Source organism: Canis lupus, chromosome 22 (assembly GCF_048164855.1).
Source record: "Canis lupus baileyi chromosome 22, mCanLup2.hap1, whole genome shotgun sequence".
Lineage (NCBI taxonomy): Eukaryota > Metazoa > Chordata > Mammalia > Carnivora > Canidae > Canis > Canis lupus.
In genome coordinates, this window is record NC_132859.1 from 14,436,704 (window position 1) to 14,454,755 (window position 18,052).

The following is an 18,052-nucleotide window of genomic DNA, read 5'->3' on the forward strand; positions in this document are numbered from 1 at the left end:
GTGTATATTTGTTTCAGTAGTGTTCCCCTTACTTGCTCACATTCATTTATTTTTTTAAATTAATTTTTGACACCTTTTTTTTTAAAGATTTTATTTATTCATGAGAGACACAGAGAGAGAGACAGAGACAGAGACATAGGCAGAGGGAGAAGCAGGCTCCATGCAGGGAGACTGACCTAGGACTCGATCCTGGGTCTCCAGGATCATGCCCTGGCTGAAGGCGGAGCTAAACCACTGAGCCACCCAGGCTGCCTGCTCACAAACATTTAAATAAAGGGAAAATCAATGAGAGCCAGAGCCATGAAAGTCTTTTTTTTTTTTTTTTTAAGAAATTTTGTTTATTTATGAGAGACAGAGAGAGAGGCAGAAACACAGGCAGAGGGAGAAGCAGGCTCCATGCAGAGGGAGCCTGATGTGGGACTTGACCCAGGACTCCAAGATCATGCCCTGGGCCAGAGGCAGGCGCTAAACCGCTGAGCCACCCAGGGATCCCTGAAAGTCTTTTTATAAAGAGTAATCACCTTAGCCAAAGTTTAGGAAATTTTTAATCCATATATCAAAAACAAGAAATCAGTTTTCCAAGTTTTCTAAATTATTTGGCATAATCTAAGTTTTCTAAATTAATATGACCAACTCAGTGACTCCGCTTCAGTGAAACCAAATATACACTCAGGCTTTAAATCATTTGTAAAATCTCTTAATGACCATGTACAAGCCTTTTAAATGGGCATCCTATTACCCATGTTAGAGGAAATTGAGGCTTTAAGAACTTGATGTCAAACTAATAGTTTGAGTCCCAAATGAACCAAGCACTTCATTTAGTATTTTCCCAGGTTATCTATCTTATTTTAAATAAGTAGATCATTTCCTGACAGTAAATTTGATCAATCTGTTGGGGCATCATATAGCCATATGTCTCCATCTTGCCAATTTCTCCTGTTCATTTTTTCTTTACTTTTTTTATTCAACTGTGATTATTTTCTCAATTTTTATATAATAAGAATGCCCCTATATCCTGCTTTTTATCAGCTGCTTTTCCCAGCTGCTTAAGTATCCATTGTTGATTATAGTAACAATCTTGATCATTTTTCTTTATTTTTTTAGATTCCTGAATTTGACAACTTGTACCTGGATATGAATGGAATCATACATCAGTGTTCCCATCCTAATGATGATGATGTTCACTTCAGAATTTCAGATGATAAAATCTTTACTGATATTTTTCACTACTTGGAGGTGTTATTTCGCATTATTAAACCTAGGAAAGTGTTCTTTATGGCTGTTGATGGTGTGGCTCCTCGAGCAAAAATGAACCAGCAGCGGGGGAGGCGTTTTAGGTAAAATATTTGTGGTTTATTTTAGAATACTATTTATTTATTGATTAAAGATTTTATTTATTTATTCATGAGACATAGAGAGAGAGAGAGGCAGAGACACAGGCAGAGGGAGAAGCCAGCTCCATGCAGGGAGCCCGACGTGGGACTCGATCCCAGGTTTCCAGGATCAGGTCCTGGGCTGAAGGCGGCGCTAAACCACTGAGCCACCCAGGCTGCCCTAGAGTACTATTTAAATTAGTAAAATGTATTATTTTAAAGATAATTGACTTAGTGCACTGCATCTTCTGTTCAAATATCTTTTCTGCTTAAATTCCCCCAGAAATGGAAATAACTAATTACATCACATTTTATCAGTCAAGTATACAAATTAGTAATTCAAGTGAGGTCATTCTCAAAGCATGTGTTGGGCTGTTGTTACTGTTGTTCTATATCGCAAATTTTTCAAACTTCTCAGTAATTTGGAAATAGCGGTACAGTTGACGCTGGACACTTGAAATGTAAGGAGCACCAGTCTCCACATGGTCAAAAATTCACATATAACTCAATGCCCCAAAAACTTAACTACTGTTGACTAGAAGCCTTAGCAATAACATAATGCATATTTTGTATGTCGTATGTATTATATACTATATTCTTACGGTAAAGTAAGCTTAGAGAAAAGAAAATGTTAAGAAAATCAGAAGGAAGAAAAAATAGATCTATAGTAATATACTGTATTTATTGAAAAAAAATCCACGTACAGGTGGACCCACTCAGTTCAAAGCTGGTTGTTCAAGGGTCAGCTGTAGTAGAGAAAGCTCCTCTAATAGTCTGCCCTGAACTAGAGAACTACAGAGTGAAATGAGAGGTTGTTCTAATGGAAACATTGACAATTTAATTCAACAAACATTTGTTGAATGCCCACACCCTGGGCTAGATGCTGACTCTGATTGAGCATGGGTCTAAATTGGATAGGTAGATAGGCAGGTGAGACTAGAGAGAAAGTGATTTGATGGAGTATGAGAGTAGAACTGAGTTAGGACACTTGAGGTATTACCAGCCCCAGTGTGTGAATTGGACAGTAGGAAAAGTAACAGGATGAGAAGAGATACATAGAGTTTTAAAGTCAAAATCCTGGGCCTGTGGAATAGTTCTAAAAAAAACAATGAGATCCTGCTGTGTCCTGTATATGAGTAGGATAAGTAAAGTTAAGAGGGTTGTTAGAATTGATGGATAGAAACTCTGAGTCCAGTGTGTATGATGGGTTCTTAGAATAATGAATCCTTTCATCATGACAGCAGGTAAAGGAGTAGAAAAAGCACCTGTAAATCAAATATGGAAATCATCAAGGAAGGTGGAAGTGTACAGTGAAAAAGAGGAAAGAATGATAAAAAGTAGTGATTTAAATATCAAAAGAGAAAAGACACTGAAGGTATTGGAACTGTGAAATCTTTAAGGACAAGGACCATCTTTTACTAAAATTTAGATCCTCACATACCACCCAAACTTAATTAATTTGAATCTCTAAAAATTGGGCCCTGGAAACTGTTTTTACCACACTCCCCTGATATTTGTTAAACTAATTTGGGGGATCTACTGGGCCAGAAAATCTAGTGTTGAGAAAGGATTATATGAACCTACTCTATCAATCATTGTTCAGTTGCAGAAATAGAAGCCTGGCTATTTTAAGCAGAAGGGGATATAATACAAAGAACAAGGTGTTTATAAAAATTATTGCAAGAGCCAAAAGGATAGGAATTTAAGTGACCCTTCAAGAATGATTTTAGAACAGCACCACAGAACTGACCCACCAGTGGTGCTATTACTACATTCAGGAAGGTGAGCAGTTCAGAGGCTCCAAAATATTAGCTCCAAAAATACATCACTTTAAAGTTCAGCAGTCAAGAAGCCATCACTGAATCTGTTAGCTCCAGAGCCCGACTATAGGGCTCTGGCCTACACCTTGCTTCTCAGTACCTACAAAACTACTGAATATTGAGAGCTCTTCTACTATTGATGAAACACACAGCCCACAAACCCAGACTTCACCACACTTCCACCTTCCAAACCTTTATGGAAGCATCAAGCTGACAATATCTAAGTTATTATATCCAATCACCTGGCTGCAAGGAACCCTGAGACTTTACTTTTTAGCTTTCTAACCTCTCCAGTATCAGAAGACAAACTTAAGAGAATAGAATGGATATTGAGGGCCAATCGACCATAACCACAACCATTTACTAAATACTGTGCTGGCATTGAGTGTACCATATTTCCCTGAAATCCCGCAGTTAACTTTTTCTCCTTCTCCAAAGAGATTTTTTTTCCTCCATTCATAGTCTTTAATTGTAATCTTTCTGCATCTCTTACTTTTAAATCTGCTGCCGTCTGGCTCTTATCCCTACCACTAAAACTTCCTTATAAGATTACAAATAGATGCCTTACGGCTAAATCTGAAGAATAATTCTCCCTGTATATTACTTCATTTATCTATAGTGTTTAACAATGTTGACCATTCTTTCTTGAACTTCCTTTCCTTGATCTTTTTTTTTTTTTTTAAGATTTTATTTATGTATTCATGAAAGACCAGAGAGAGAGAGAAGGGCAGAGACACAGGCAGAGGGAGAAGCAGGCTCCATGCAGGGAGCCTGATGTGGGATTCGATCCCTGGTCTCCAGGATCAGGCCCTGGGCTGAAGGCGGCGCTAAGCTGCTGAACCACTCAGGCTGCCCCCTTTCCTTGATCTTTACGTGATGACACTCTCTTTGTCATCATGTTCTCTTCTCTTCTTCTGCCTTTTTCTTACATATTGATTTTTATTAAGGTTCTATCCTTGGTCCTGAGTGATCTTAACCAGTGGTATTAATTACTGTGTCTATACTGATGACTCCCAAATTTATCTTTCTGGTGGATCTCTCTCTCTCCAGAACACTTATATATCCAAATATCTCCTAAATGTCTCCTTTTGGATTCCACAGATACATTTCAGGTTTAATATGTTCAGAACTGAAGTTCATTTCAAAGCTACCTTCTGTTTCCTATTTCAGTGAATGACAACACCATGCAAATAGCTACAAGAAAAAATGGCTTCCTTTGGAGAAATTGCAAACAAGTTGATATCTTAAGAGTGTTATATTGAGGAGATTGGTAAGAGAGAGGTTACATATGAAAAAGAGTTTGTTTATCATAGAAATACAATTCCACAGGGCACAGTAGATAGAGCTAGTAGCAAGGCAGTAGGAAATATACATAAAGGAGAGCTTCCTAACTTAAATGCCAATGGCATACAGTGTGCCACAAATAGGTTCCAGAACAGGAATTGGGATACCTGTATTCAGACCTAGGTCTTTCTGACTCTAAAACTCATGTTCGGGCAGCCTGGGTGGCTCAGCAGTTTAGCGCCGCCTTCAGCCCAGGGCATGATCCTGAAGACCCGGGATCGAGTCCCACATCAGACTCCCTGCATGGAGCTTGCTTCTCCCTCTGCCTGTGTCTTTGCCCCTCTCTCTCTCTCTCTTTCTCTCTCTCTCTGGCTCTCATGAATAAATAAATAAAATCTTAAAAAAAAATAAAACTCATGTTCTTTCTAGTAAATCCTATTGCCTCAAAAATGAGATGATTTTGGCAAATGATGTCATTAATATTATTAGTCTTTTATTTTAAATGTTTTTAGAGGAAACTCAAAGATAACCATTACAACTTTAAGTAATTTTTATATAATAATCTTAGATCATTTTAATAGTGTACTTCTTGTTTGATGTTATTATTAAACATAGACTATAGTATATATAATGAATCCCTAATGCTTAACTTTTGAGCTTGTTTGTAAAATTGATTTGTTATATACTTATAATAAGAAAAAAATTACTTTATAACTATTTATAATGTTCTCAGTTTTATATTGTTATAATACTCTACTTCTATAATCCTTTCTCAGAAAAATTCAATTCTTTAATTAAAAATGGACAATTCTGAGGCTCATCTTTATCAGTTACTATCAAAATTTGTATTATGTTTTGAACCTAAATTGATTAAGTAGCATTTTAGTTGCAAAAGCATCTAAATAACAGTTTACTTGATGGGAAGATCTGTACTTTTCCCCAGAAACCTTAAGATATTTTTTTTCCTTAACATTTAAGGTCGGCAAAGGAAGCGGAAGACAAAATAAAAAAAGCATTAGAAAAAGGAGAAACTCTTCCTACAGAGGCCAGATTTGATTCCAACTGCATTACACCAGGTAAATTCACTGAGAGAAAAAATCTGAGAGATTTTTTTTTTAAGATTTTATTTATATATATGAGAGATAGAGAGCGAGATTGAGACCAAGCATATGCAGAGGGAAAGGGAGAAGCGGGTTCCCTGATGATCAACATGGGGCTGGATCCCAGGACCCCAGGATCATGACCTGAGCATAAGGCAGACACTTAACTGACTGAGCCACCCAGGAGCCCCAAATTCTGGGAGATTTAAATGTAAATGTAATTTTTTTTTCAAAAGTGTTTTGTTTTGGGGTTTTGTGTTTTTGTTTTTGTTTTTTTCCCTAGCCTCTACTTATTTCGTCCTTAAGATTCCACTTGCTGTTTTCTCGTATTGTGTGTCCTCAGGAGATGTTTTGGTCACCTTGATTATAAGTGCTCCTATGAAGATCCACTCTGGGGATTTACAGATGTCAATAAGAGTATTTGTGGACAGGACTCTCCCAGATGCACAGAACTCCAAACCTAGAAGGATCTTACAAGATCCATCCTACTCCCACCATTTATTTGTATGAACACTGACCCAGTGAGGTTGTGGCTCACCCAGATTCAGTGTGTTCTTTCAGGATAGGGAACCTATTCTCCTAGTCCAGGACACTTACTATTGCATTTCTTAAAGGCAGTTAAAAATTCTATGACTTTAATGAATTTATCAGTATTATAAGTTTAATTTAACTTTGTATGCGGCAACAAACTCTGTACTTTTTAGAGCTTTGTCTACTATCATTATAAACCTTTACTTTGAAAAACAATCTTAAAATCTTACTTACTCATGGATTTTTCACTAACTGTGGTATTTGTCTTTCATTTAAGTGCCTTTATCATATATTGCTTAATTTAATAACCAATTTTATCCTAATTGTGGTTTAAGACTGCATTGCCATTGACTCTTGACCATTTGGACTTCCTGGAATGTAATCATTATAGACTCAGTTTCCAGGATAACAATAATTTTCCAGGTAAAGAGTAGTAATAATAATAATAGTTGTGGTGATTAGCAATCTGATTAAAGCTGCATGCCTTTAAAAAAAAAAATGAGAATCCAGCAAAGGAAATAGAAGATTGAATTTCATTAGAGAGTTGAAACTGCCCTGGTGTGAAAATATGTGAAGCATAGCTTGAGGCAGTAGTAACATTTCTTGACTTACCTATGTGACATTAACTTCATTTTAGGGTAAGCAGTGAAATGAGAAACAGTTGTAATATTTGCTAGAGAAAGGTACAAAATTACTTGCTATTCAGGATAAGCATAAGGGGTTTTGACTTCCTTTAGAGATCTTATATCTAAGACACTCAGATCCAATTTCATGTTGTCCTTGGGAACTCTTTTATGTCTCTCTCAGATTAAACTTTTTAAAACTTTTTATTTATAGGGACTGAATTCATGGCCAGGTTACATGAACATCTGAAGTATTTTGTAAATATGAAAATTTCTACAGATAAGTCGTGGCAAGGAGTTACCATCTACTTCTCAGGCCATGAGGTTATTATCTTTTTTTATTTAAAGAGATTTTTAAAAATGTAATGTTCTAAAGCATAGCATTATTACCACATTTTTTTTAAACGTATATTTAGACTCCCGGAGAAGGAGAGCATAAAATCATGGAATTTATCAGATCCGAGAAAGCAAAGCCAGATCATGATCCAAACACCAGACATTGTCTTTATGGTTTAGATGCTGACTTGGTAGGTATAATGTTTATTATTATTATAACCTTATGCCATTGTAGTTAAATATCTAAGAGACTTACATAAGGAGCTTTCTGGCTGTGGAGATAAATATTGGAGACATAATAAAGATTGCTACTTCTGTTATTAGCAGGGTTCTAAAACAGTTGGAAAATGAACTCTTGCCATAGTTTATGATCAGTGGATCTCTATAGTCTTCACACTTGACTGATCCTAGGGCTTTGAATATTCTGCCAAGATCAGGGTAGAGGGTACTTTTACCTTCATGCTTGATATATAACTTAATAATGCTTGATTTGCTAATTCCATGACCCAAATAACTTTACTATGCTTTTTTTAACTTTTTACTATGGAAATTTTCAAGCATAAAGTAGAGAAGATAATATAATGAGTCTTCCTCTTCCTATGTCCTTTATCCAATTTAAATAATTTTTTACTTTAATCCACCTTAATTAATTTTCATTTTCTTATTCCTAACCATCTGTCGTCTCCTTTCTCCTATTCCCCTTGACTCTTGAAGTATATCCCATTGTATTGTTTAATCTGTAAGTATTTCATAATGTTTCTCTAAAAGAGAAAGGTTGTTTAAAAAAAAAGAAACATAATGCCATTATCCTACATAAAACAAAAATTAACAATCACTGTTTAATATACAAATAACCATTTAGTATTCTCATTTCCCTAATTTGTTTCATAAGTGTTTCATCTTATTTTATTTGAATCAAGATTGAAATAAAATAAACAATATATTTTGCAACTGGTTGATATGTCTTACCAGACTATTTTACTTACTTCGGGCGTTAAAATACTATATGAGAAAATTAAATGAAAATGCCCTTTTCCAGTTTTTTTTTTTTTTTTTTTTTTAATTTTCACATACTAGAGGTATTCTAGCCCCCAAAAGAGTCCTACATTCCTTTATCATGGAAAAGCTACAGTCCTTAATTTCTTACCTACTCCCTCCTGGCAAGTGGAAAAGTGTGAAAACCAAGAGGGAGACTTAGGAGAGGGGATGGTGGTGTGGGGAGAGTAGCAGTTATTAGACTCATGTGACTCTAAGGTAAACATTTTTTCTTAGAAAAGTGCACTTACGTTACCCCATTCATAACCTATAAGGGGATCACATTTTGATATTTGTATGTTTAATGTGCTATTAAATTGTTTTTATTAAATAAGCATGTGTTTTTCTTATATAGACATTTTTTATTTGGTTGCTTTTATGAACCTCATACTATAAAAAATTAGAGAATAGAAACATTTTTTAATCATTTTCAACAGATTATGCTTGGATTGACAAGTCACGAGACACATTTCTCTCTTTTAAGAGAAGAGGTTCGGTTTGGTGGCAAAAAAACACAAAGGTAAATCATACTGCAAATATATATTAGAAGAAAGAACAGCAATTAAATTAAGAATAGTAATCACTTAACAGAAAAAATGATCTTAGTTCTTTGCTCCATGATGCTAATTATAGTATATAGTATAAAGTAAGGGCCAACTTCATTCTTTACATGTGGATATCCAGTTTTCCCAAAACCACTTGTTGAAAAGAATAGCTCTTCCTCATTGAATGGTCTTGGCACCTTGGTTGAAAATTGCTTGACATATATGCAAGGGTTTATTTCTGGGCTCTGTATTCTGTTTGACTGATCTTTATGTTGTTTTTATGTCAGTACCACAGTATTTTGACTACTGAAGCTTTATAGTAAGCTTTGAAATAAAAAGGAGTGAGACCTCCATCTCTGTTCTCCTTTTTCAGGATTATTTTGGCTATTCGCAGTCTCATGAAATTAATAATTTTTAGGATGGATTTTTTGTTTTTGTAGAAAATATTACTGGAATTTTGATAGGGATGGCACTGAATCTGTAGATTCTATTGGGTACTATTTACAGATTGATAATAAGTCTCCCAATTCATTAATATACGATATTTTCCATTTATTATGTCTATTTTAATTTTTTTCAGCAGCATTTTATAGTTTTAGTGTATATATCTTTTGCCAGCTTTTTTTTTCTTGTTTTCCCTTTTATTTAAAAAAAAATTTTTTTTTAAAGAGTTTATTTATTTATTCATGAAAGACACACGGAGAGAGAGGCAGAGACATAGGCAGAGGGAGAAGCAGGCTCCTTGTAAGGAGCCCGATGTGGAACTTGATCCTGGATCCTGGGATCATGCTCTGAGCCAAAGGCAGACGCTCAACCACTGAGCCACTCAGGCGCCCCTAAAAAATTTTTTTTAATGTAGTCACCATGCTGTACCTTAATTATATCTCCAGGACTTACTTATCTTATAATGGAAAGTTTGCACCTTTTGGCCACCTTCACCCATTTTGCCCAAACCGTCACTCCCCGACCTTTGGGAACGATCTGTCTGTTCTCTGCATCTAGAAGTTTCTTTTTTTGCCTCTTTGGTTTTTCGCCTCTTGTTTTTTTTTTCTTTTGCCTCCTTGGTCAAGTTTATTCCTGTGTTTTACTCTTTTGGATGGTATTCTGAATGGGATAATTTCTTTTTTGGATTATTTGTTGGTGGTATATAGAAACACAGCTGATTTTTGTGTGTTGATCTTGCATCCTGCAGTTATACTGAATTCAGTTTTTGGCTCTAGTAGCTTTTTGTGGATTCTATGGGACTTTCTGTATATGGAATCATGGCATCTGTAAATAGAGATAGTTTGGGGTTTTTGTTTTTGTTTTTTGTTTTGTTTTTTTCAATTTGTATGCCTCTTATTTCTTTGCTTGCCTAATTACCCTGGCTAGGACTTCAAGTACAATATTGAATAGCTATAGTAAAAATGGGCATCCTTGTCTTTATTCCTGACCTTAGGAGGAAAGCCATCAGCCTTCCACCATCAATATATTAGATGTGGGTTTTTCATAAATTCCCTTTTTCATATTAAGGCAACTCCCTCCTATCCCTACTTGGCTGAGTACTTTTATCATGGAAGGGTATTGAATTTGACAAATATTTTCTTTGCTAGTTGATTATACGGTGTTTTTCCTTTGTTTATTAATGTGATCTATTACATTGATTTATTTTCTTATGTTGAGCCATCCTTGTATTCCTGGGCTAAATCCACTTGCTCATGGTATATAATTCCTTTAAAATGCTGCTGTCAATTTATATTCTTACTTCTGGTTAAACTTGGAGTATTGGCTAATAGCTAGGAATATAGACCCCTAAACCATGCCAGGGAAAGATAAGAGGAAAGAAGTGATGGTGCCTCACCATTGAATCCTGAGACTGTACTGCAGTAGGTGGAAAAGTATATATACTCACTTATCTATGAGTATGCTTTCTGCTGGCAGCCAACCTTAAATGGGCCAGATCCCACTTGTTTCTTATATCTGTTATATTTTATTTAGGCTTTCCTAATTCTGAGAATTTTTCCACAGAAAGCATAATGCAGACCAATTATTTTGAACTTTATGTTACATCTATTATAATTATACTTTTGTCTTTACACTACCCTGCAGCTTTCATATAAATTACATGCCTGGATTATCAGAATTAATTATCTGCTAATGATAAGTTTTATTTTAATTTTTGCTGCATTTTTAAGCTTGAACCTTAAAAATGTAATTAACTCTGTGTTGATAATCTGACTGATTACAGGGTATGCGCACCAGAAGAAACCACATTTCACCTCCTACACTTGTCTTTAATGAGAGAGTATATTGACTATGAGTTTTCAGAATTGAAAGTAAGTATTAATATAGCTGTGGACCAAAGATGTGTTAGCAGGAAGTTCCATATGATTTGATTTTTTTTCTCCGTTTTGCTGTAGGCCAAGATCACTTTTAAATATGATATTGAAAGGATAATAGATGATTGGATTTTGATGGGATTTCTTGTTGGCAATGATTTTATCCCTCATCTACCTCATTTACATATTAATCATGATGCACTGCCTCTTCTTTATGGAACATATATTACCATCCTGCCAGAACTTGGTGGTAAGAAAAGTTTAATATTCATTGGATGCTACTTTAATTTAGCACTCTGTTAACCCTAAAAATTTCACTCCATTTATTAGATTATTGCATGCACAACTACAGTAGGAAAAGAATTGGAGATTTCTTTTGGTCAAAGGCACCAAGCTCGAGGGTTGTAATTTTCAGTGGTTTGCAAGCAAAGAAAATGACAAGAGTTAAGCAGCTTCGTTTATTGGTATCTAACTAATCTCTGCCTTTTATTGTTTAAGAAAGCCAGCAGAAGTTGTTGGTTTCCCTTAGCTCCTTTCATTTTAAAACATAGAAGTTCATTTTTCTGAATGGATCGGTATCAGAATATTTAATATAAGGGAAAGATTTTTCAATTAAAGTGAGAAATTGATAAATGGTAGTGAATACTGAACAAAACAAACAGCAGAATAGCAGTGCATTAGTTCACCTAAAAGTTAATATATCAAATGAATAATCTGGATAGATTGTAGAACATATTTAATTAATTGTTATCACATGTTAGAAATGTGAGAGGAAAAAAAAAAAGAAATGTGAGAGGATTGTTATATGAACCTGGAATTTTTATTTTGCTTTAATTCTTACATTTTTATATTATAGTGACATCATGTTCATAGAAACTAGAGCCAATTATAAAGCCCAACACTGATTGTTTTTTCTTGATTATTAGAGTACCAACATTCAATATTTTGTAAAAAAGAATTTTGTAGAACTGTTTAGAAAAAATAGTGTCAGCTTTTAGTACAAATTTAGATTTTGTTCCTTTTAGGTTATATTAATGAAAGTGGGCATCTCAACTTACCTCGATTTGAGAAATACCTTGTGAAACTATCAGACGTAAGTAACTAGATATTTTTATTTTCTTGTCCCAGGGTAGCTATAAATGGGCAGAAACCAATTATATCAGAAGAAAAAGTTTTGGTACTTTTACATCAACTGATCCTTCTGTATAATTTCACCTAAATTACTTTTATTTTTATTTGCTTTTTATTTTTGATTTTCAGCCCATAAGAGAGTAACATTCTTTGATTTCTTATGCCCTAGAAGTAGCAACTGTTAAAAGTTTGGTTTCTATTCTTCCAGACATACTTAAATTATTTTTAATGAATTTAAATATTTTTGTACAGTTTGATCGGGAACACTTCAGTGAAGTTTTTGTGGACCTAAAGTGGTTTGAAAGCAAAGTTGGTAACAAGTACCTCAATGAAGCAGCAGGTGTAGCAGCAGAAGAAGCCAGGAACTACAAGGAAAAGAAGAAGTCAAAGGTGTCCATTTTTTTAGGTGTTCTTTCATTTTTCTAGCTGTAAAGTGAAACTGATATTCCTTGTTCCTCATTTCCCTCTTGTGATTTTTGGAGTTGCCTCATTTCATTTTCATTTCTTATTTTCTTCTATTGAACATTTGAAAAAAATTTTTTTTGTTTCTTCTCTGTTAGATCCTGTTACTTAAAGCTGATTTTTAAAAATCAGCTTCTTATTTTTATCCTAGAAGAAAAGCATTGTGTTTTCATCCTATTAATAAGTGTAGAAAATCTTCTAAATATAAGAACCTAGAAAATTAATTATCTTTTGTAAAATATGTCTACTTCTAACATTTAATATTGAGATAGCAATTAGACCTGTGGTTTTTCTTCAGAAATAATTTATATAAGGCACCCCGGGTGGCTCAGTGGTTTAGTGCTGCCTTCAGCCCAGGGCATGATCCTGGAGTCCGGGATCGACTTACACGTCGGGCTCCCTGCATGGAGCCTGTTTTTCCCTCTGCCTGTGTCTCTGCTTCTCTCTCTCTCTCTCTCTCTCTTTCTCTGTCTCCCATAAATAAATAAAATCTTTAAAAAATAATAATTTATATATAAAGTCATTTATGAAATACAGCTATAGGCTAGTTTAAGAGTAAGTAATAGCACAATAGCTAATAAATGCTAGGTGCTCAATAAATAAATAGTAGAATCAGAATATGCTAGTACCCTACGAAATATCACTAATGAGCTCTAAAGAATGTCTTGTATGTGTTAACTTGGGAAATAGACCTTTTCTGAAATTTTCCTCAGCTTATTTGTAATTATTGGGTTCAGATAAAATTGAGGAATTTTCTATACTCTCCTTGCTATATTGGTTCTTTTTAGGTTCAAAGCTAGTAACTCTTGCTCCATGAAGGGCATTTATGCTGATTTTCATTAGAGTAGTCCTTCTAATTGATTAGTTTTTCTCAGTGAAACTAAGGAGCAGTCCGTCTACATTCTTCTTTGTTTTTTCTCTTATAGAAACAGGCTCAGCAACTTTTTAGGAATCTATACTTTACTCACAAAACTTACACATCAGTAATCCCTGGCTCCACCCGTCTTAGCCCAGTCCTTAAGCTTCACAAGTCTTCAGGCATATGTAGTTACTGTTAGAGATACTGGCAAAATGAGGGAAACTAGAGGAAGAGCCGAAGCACAGGAAGTTAGCAAAGACCCTAGTTTGGATGAACAAAGGGAAATGGGGATAAGGGAGTAGGAAGAACTAAGTCACTGTCGATAGATAGGCAATCAGAAAATAGAGGAAAGAAAAGTTGAGATCACAAGGGAGGAAAAGCAGATGGGCAGGATATAAAGAATGTGATGAGATGGGATAAATATAGAAAAGCAAATGCATTGCATGAGAGAAAAAATTTAGAAGTAGAGAATAGAAAACATGTAATGTTTGTAACCTTTGGATTCAATCATGAACAAATAGATTATATTAACACAATAGATGAGAAATACCTATTACATATTTTAGAGCAGCCTAAATGTTAAGTTCTGCATAATAAAGATTTAGAAAAGAAGTGCTACAAAACCGAAAACATTTATACAGTACTTGAGGATTATTTTTTGAATGAACTTTTACAGTGTTGTCACTTAAGGATCATTCAGTCCTTTGTAGTATTTTTTAAATATCCCAGTTCAATGTCTTACTTTGAAATGTATCTTTGCATTAATTTTATATTGATTTATAATTTTTGTAGGGCCAGGAAAATGCCATATGTTGGGCTGCTTTAGACAAAAATGGAGAAGAAGTGGTAACTTCTAAGGGTGAGTACAAACTCTATTCGTTGTGTTATTTTTTTGACAGAATAGTCATTGTATCTTTCCTTAGTAAGCACTGATTTAATAATATTAGATGGAACAGATTTCTGTGTTAGTTTATAAGCATCTGCTTTGATATGTATTTATCAAAGAGATAGGTGGAAAAACAAAATATTTGTAATTGTCAGCCACTTTCTGACCTTTTTTCCAGATAATTTAGAAGATGAGACTGAAGATGATGACCTGTTTGAAACTGAGTTTAGACAATATAAAAGAACATACTACATGACGAAGATGGGAGTTGATGTAGTATCTGAGTACGTTTTTAACCAATGCTTTAACTTTTTTATTTTTAAAGATTTTGTTTATTTATTCATGAGAGACAGAGAGAGGCAGAGACATAGGCAGAGAGAGAAGCAGGCTCCATGAAGGGAGCCTGATGTGGGACTCAATTCTGGGACTCCAGGATCATGCCCTGAGCCGAAGACAGACGCTTAACTGCTGAGCTACCCAGGCATTCTGCTTTTACTTTAAAATAGAAAAAAATAGATTTTTTAGATTTAAATCTAAAATTAGATTTTTTTTTTTTAAGATTTTATTTATTTATTCATGAGAGACAGAGACAGAGAGAGAAGCAGAGACACAGGCAGAGGGAGAAGCAGACTCCATCCAGGGAGCCCGATGTGGGACTCGATCCTGGGACTCCAGGACCACACCCTGGGCCGAAGGCAGGCACTAAACTGCTGAGCCACCCAGGGATCCCCTAAAATTAGATTTAAATCTAATTTTAAAATCTAAAAAGTTAGATTTTTTTTTAAGATTTTATTTTTTTATTCATGAGAGACACACAGAGAGAGAGAGAGCAGAGACACAGGCCGAGGGAGAAGAAAGCTCCATGCAGATAGCCCAATGCAGGACTCCATCTGGGGACTCCAGGACCACGCCCTGGGCCAAAGGCAGGCGCTAAATCACTGAGCGACCCAGGGATTCCCCTAAAAAATTAGATTTTATTTATCATAATGTCAGCCTTTCAACTGCTATGGTTTTGAAGAAGGTAATGTTAACAGACGTGTTAGATTCCTGTGATAAAAAGTTGGCAAGTAGAAAATGGTTATTTTTGTTTGTTTGTTTTCCATTTTCTGGACTCACATCAAACTTATCCTAAAGGCTACCTGGCTAAGCCTCAGGTTCATATCTAGTCCAAAAGTTCCTTAAGAACTTGACCTCTAGGGATCCCTGGGTGGCGCAGCGGTTTGGCGCCTGCCTTTGGCCCAGGGCGCGATCCTGGAGACCCGGGATCGAATCCCACATCAGGCTCCCAGTGCGTGGAGCCTGCTTCTCCCTCTGCCTATGTCTCTGCCTCTCTCTCTTTCTCTCTCTGTAACTATCATAAATAAATAAAAATTAAAAAAAAAAAAAAAAAGAACTTGACCTCTAGAATGGTAGCTCTCATACTTTTAAACTGCAGCCCACAGTATGAACTACATAAGTTTGTATTTTACTTAATTAACAAAATCTTATAAAATGTTTATCAAGGGCTAAGTGCTATTCTAAGCATTTTAAAAATATTGACTAATTTAATTCTCACAATTCTTTAAGATAAGTAAATTATTATTTTATAATAGAAGGAATTAAGGAATCGAGAGGCTTTTTTTTTTAAGATGTTATTTTTAAGTAATCTCTACACACAACCTAGGGCCTGAACTTACAACCCCGAGATTAAGAGCCATGTGCTTTACCAACTGAGCCAGCCAGGTGCCCCAAGGATTCAAGTGACTTGCCCAAGGTGACATAGTCAATGAGTGGCAGAACCAGAATTGAACATAGGCAGTCTGACTTCAGAGTTAATACTTTCTCTTTTTTTTTTTTTTCAGTTTATATATTTTTTTAAGTAATCTCTACACCTAACATGGGGCTCACACTCATGACCTTAAGATCAAGAGTGACATGCTCTACTGCCTGAGCCAACTAGACACCCCCAGTTAATATTCTTAACCACTAGATGAGGCTGCTTCTCTATAAGTGAGATAAGAATTTCATGGAATGCTATGTACCCTTTCACATGCTTAAATATTATACTTAGATATTTTCTATACTATAATTTTTACCTTTTTTTGATATAATAAAGCACTAAATATTAGATCTTTTCTAGAGTCTGCCCAGAGATAGACCAAAGCCTTCAGATATTGCTTATGTACTCTCAGACTGCCTTCTAGTCTAGTCTAAACATAGTATTCCCGGTCTGTATTCATACTGACTGACTTCCAGGAACTAGAGGTGTAGGAATTCTAGTACAATTCACCAGCTCATTTGAAGCTTTGTCACGTATCATTAGCATGTAAGACTTTTGAGACTTGAGAAACAAAATATTTGAAATAGTTATGCTTTTGATCCTTTATTCCCTAGACTTTTTATTTCCTTGATTACAGTTATATAGAGCTGTAATATCTGTTATTGGCACTAAATGCTTAATTTGATAGCTAATAAATCTGTTTCCCTTCCCTTTTATATATTAAAATATGTGGATTTATGAAAACGTGATACCATTTGCTTGCCTGGCAAATAAGTAAATCTCTTAAAATTGTTATATTCAGTATTGGCCTAAAAGGAATGGTAATATTCTTCCCAAATTATTGGTGAAAATATAAATTGGTAACATTATTTTGGAAAGTACGTATCCAAAAGTCTTTAAAATATTTATCCCTTTGACTCAGTAATTCTAATCATTAATCTATCTTAAAAATATAAACTTAAACACAGAAGATCCTTATACACAAATATGTTTATTAAAAAGTTTTTTATAACAGTACAAAATTAGAAATGATCTACATGTCCTTACAATCATGTCCACTTCTTTTTCATAGTAACCATCTTACCATAACACTGTCTTCAGAATCCATAGAACTACTAAACTGGTACTTATAAAAAGTTCATAACAATATGGAAAGATACTTACAGTATATTATTAAGAACAAATTTCAAAAGCAGGACACAAAATCATGTATACTGTATACTCTCATTAATATTAAACATAAAAAAACAACTTGGGCATGAAAACAGTCTGAAAAGAAACCTATCAAAATGTAATAGTGATTGCTGTAAGGTGATAAAAATGCTTTTCCTCATTTTCTAGATTTTTCAATAATGAGAAAAAAATTAATGAAAAATTAATGTTTCATTTTCAAAAGTATACCTCCCAGAAATATTGAGATATGAAATTTCTAAATGCCATCTCTACCTGAATTTTAGTAACAGATACTAACAGGTTTATGACTACTTTTTGGCTTTAGCCCAAGTCTCGTGTGTGTGTGTGTGTGTGTGTGTGTGTGTGTGTTATAGATGTATTTTACCTTAAATAGTGATCTTTGACAAAGAAAGGATTAGAAGGAATATTGTCCTTCTAATCTTTCAAAGCATGTTCTAGCTGCAATAACCAGATTCTTAAAACAAACAACCAGATTCTATGATCTTCCTGATTTCTCCTGTGATTCTCTCAGGCATCCTTCCAGATAAAGTTTCCCATTCCTGTCTTCCATTACACTCTGACTACTTAGGAAAGTGGTAGTACCACTCTACTACTCTACATTGGCCAAATCCTCAAACTTTAAATCACAGGCATAGTATATTGACTGAATAAATACGCACGGTAGATTTAAGTATTCTGATAGTTGATGTAATAAAACTATAAGACAAACCTTTAATCTGACAGGATGGAATTTTGTTTTAAATAATATTTTGGAATTTTTATGATTATAAATTTTAGCTTATTCATTGATTATATA

General features: G+C 34.7%; 1 protein-coding gene across 4 annotated transcripts in view; it reads left to right on the top strand.

Moving 5' to 3' along the window:
• Positions 1–18,052, top strand: part of XRN1 (5'-3' exoribonuclease 1) — a 103,140-nt gene that overhangs the window by 8,614 nt on the left and 76,474 nt on the right. For 3 of the 4 annotated variants that reach the window (XM_072792415.1, XM_072792416.1, XM_072792418.1), the window contains exons 2-12: positions 1,105–1,337; positions 5,456–5,553; positions 6,946–7,055; positions 7,148–7,258; positions 8,540–8,622; positions 10,875–10,962; positions 11,047–11,215; positions 11,991–12,058; positions 12,349–12,486; positions 14,210–14,276; positions 14,482–14,587. In XM_072792415.1, the coding sequence (XP_072648516.1) occupies positions 1,105–1,337; positions 5,456–5,553; positions 6,946–7,055; positions 7,148–7,258; positions 8,540–8,622; positions 10,875–10,962; positions 11,047–11,215; positions 11,991–12,058; positions 12,349–12,486; positions 14,210–14,276; positions 14,482–14,587 (1,271 nt within the window). The remainder of the gene's footprint in view (positions 1–1,104; positions 1,338–5,455; positions 5,554–6,945; positions 7,056–7,147; positions 7,259–8,539; positions 8,623–10,874; positions 10,963–11,046; positions 11,216–11,990; positions 12,059–12,348; positions 12,487–14,209; positions 14,277–14,481; positions 14,588–18,052) is intronic. The other variant, XM_072792417.1, reaches the window with a different exon arrangement.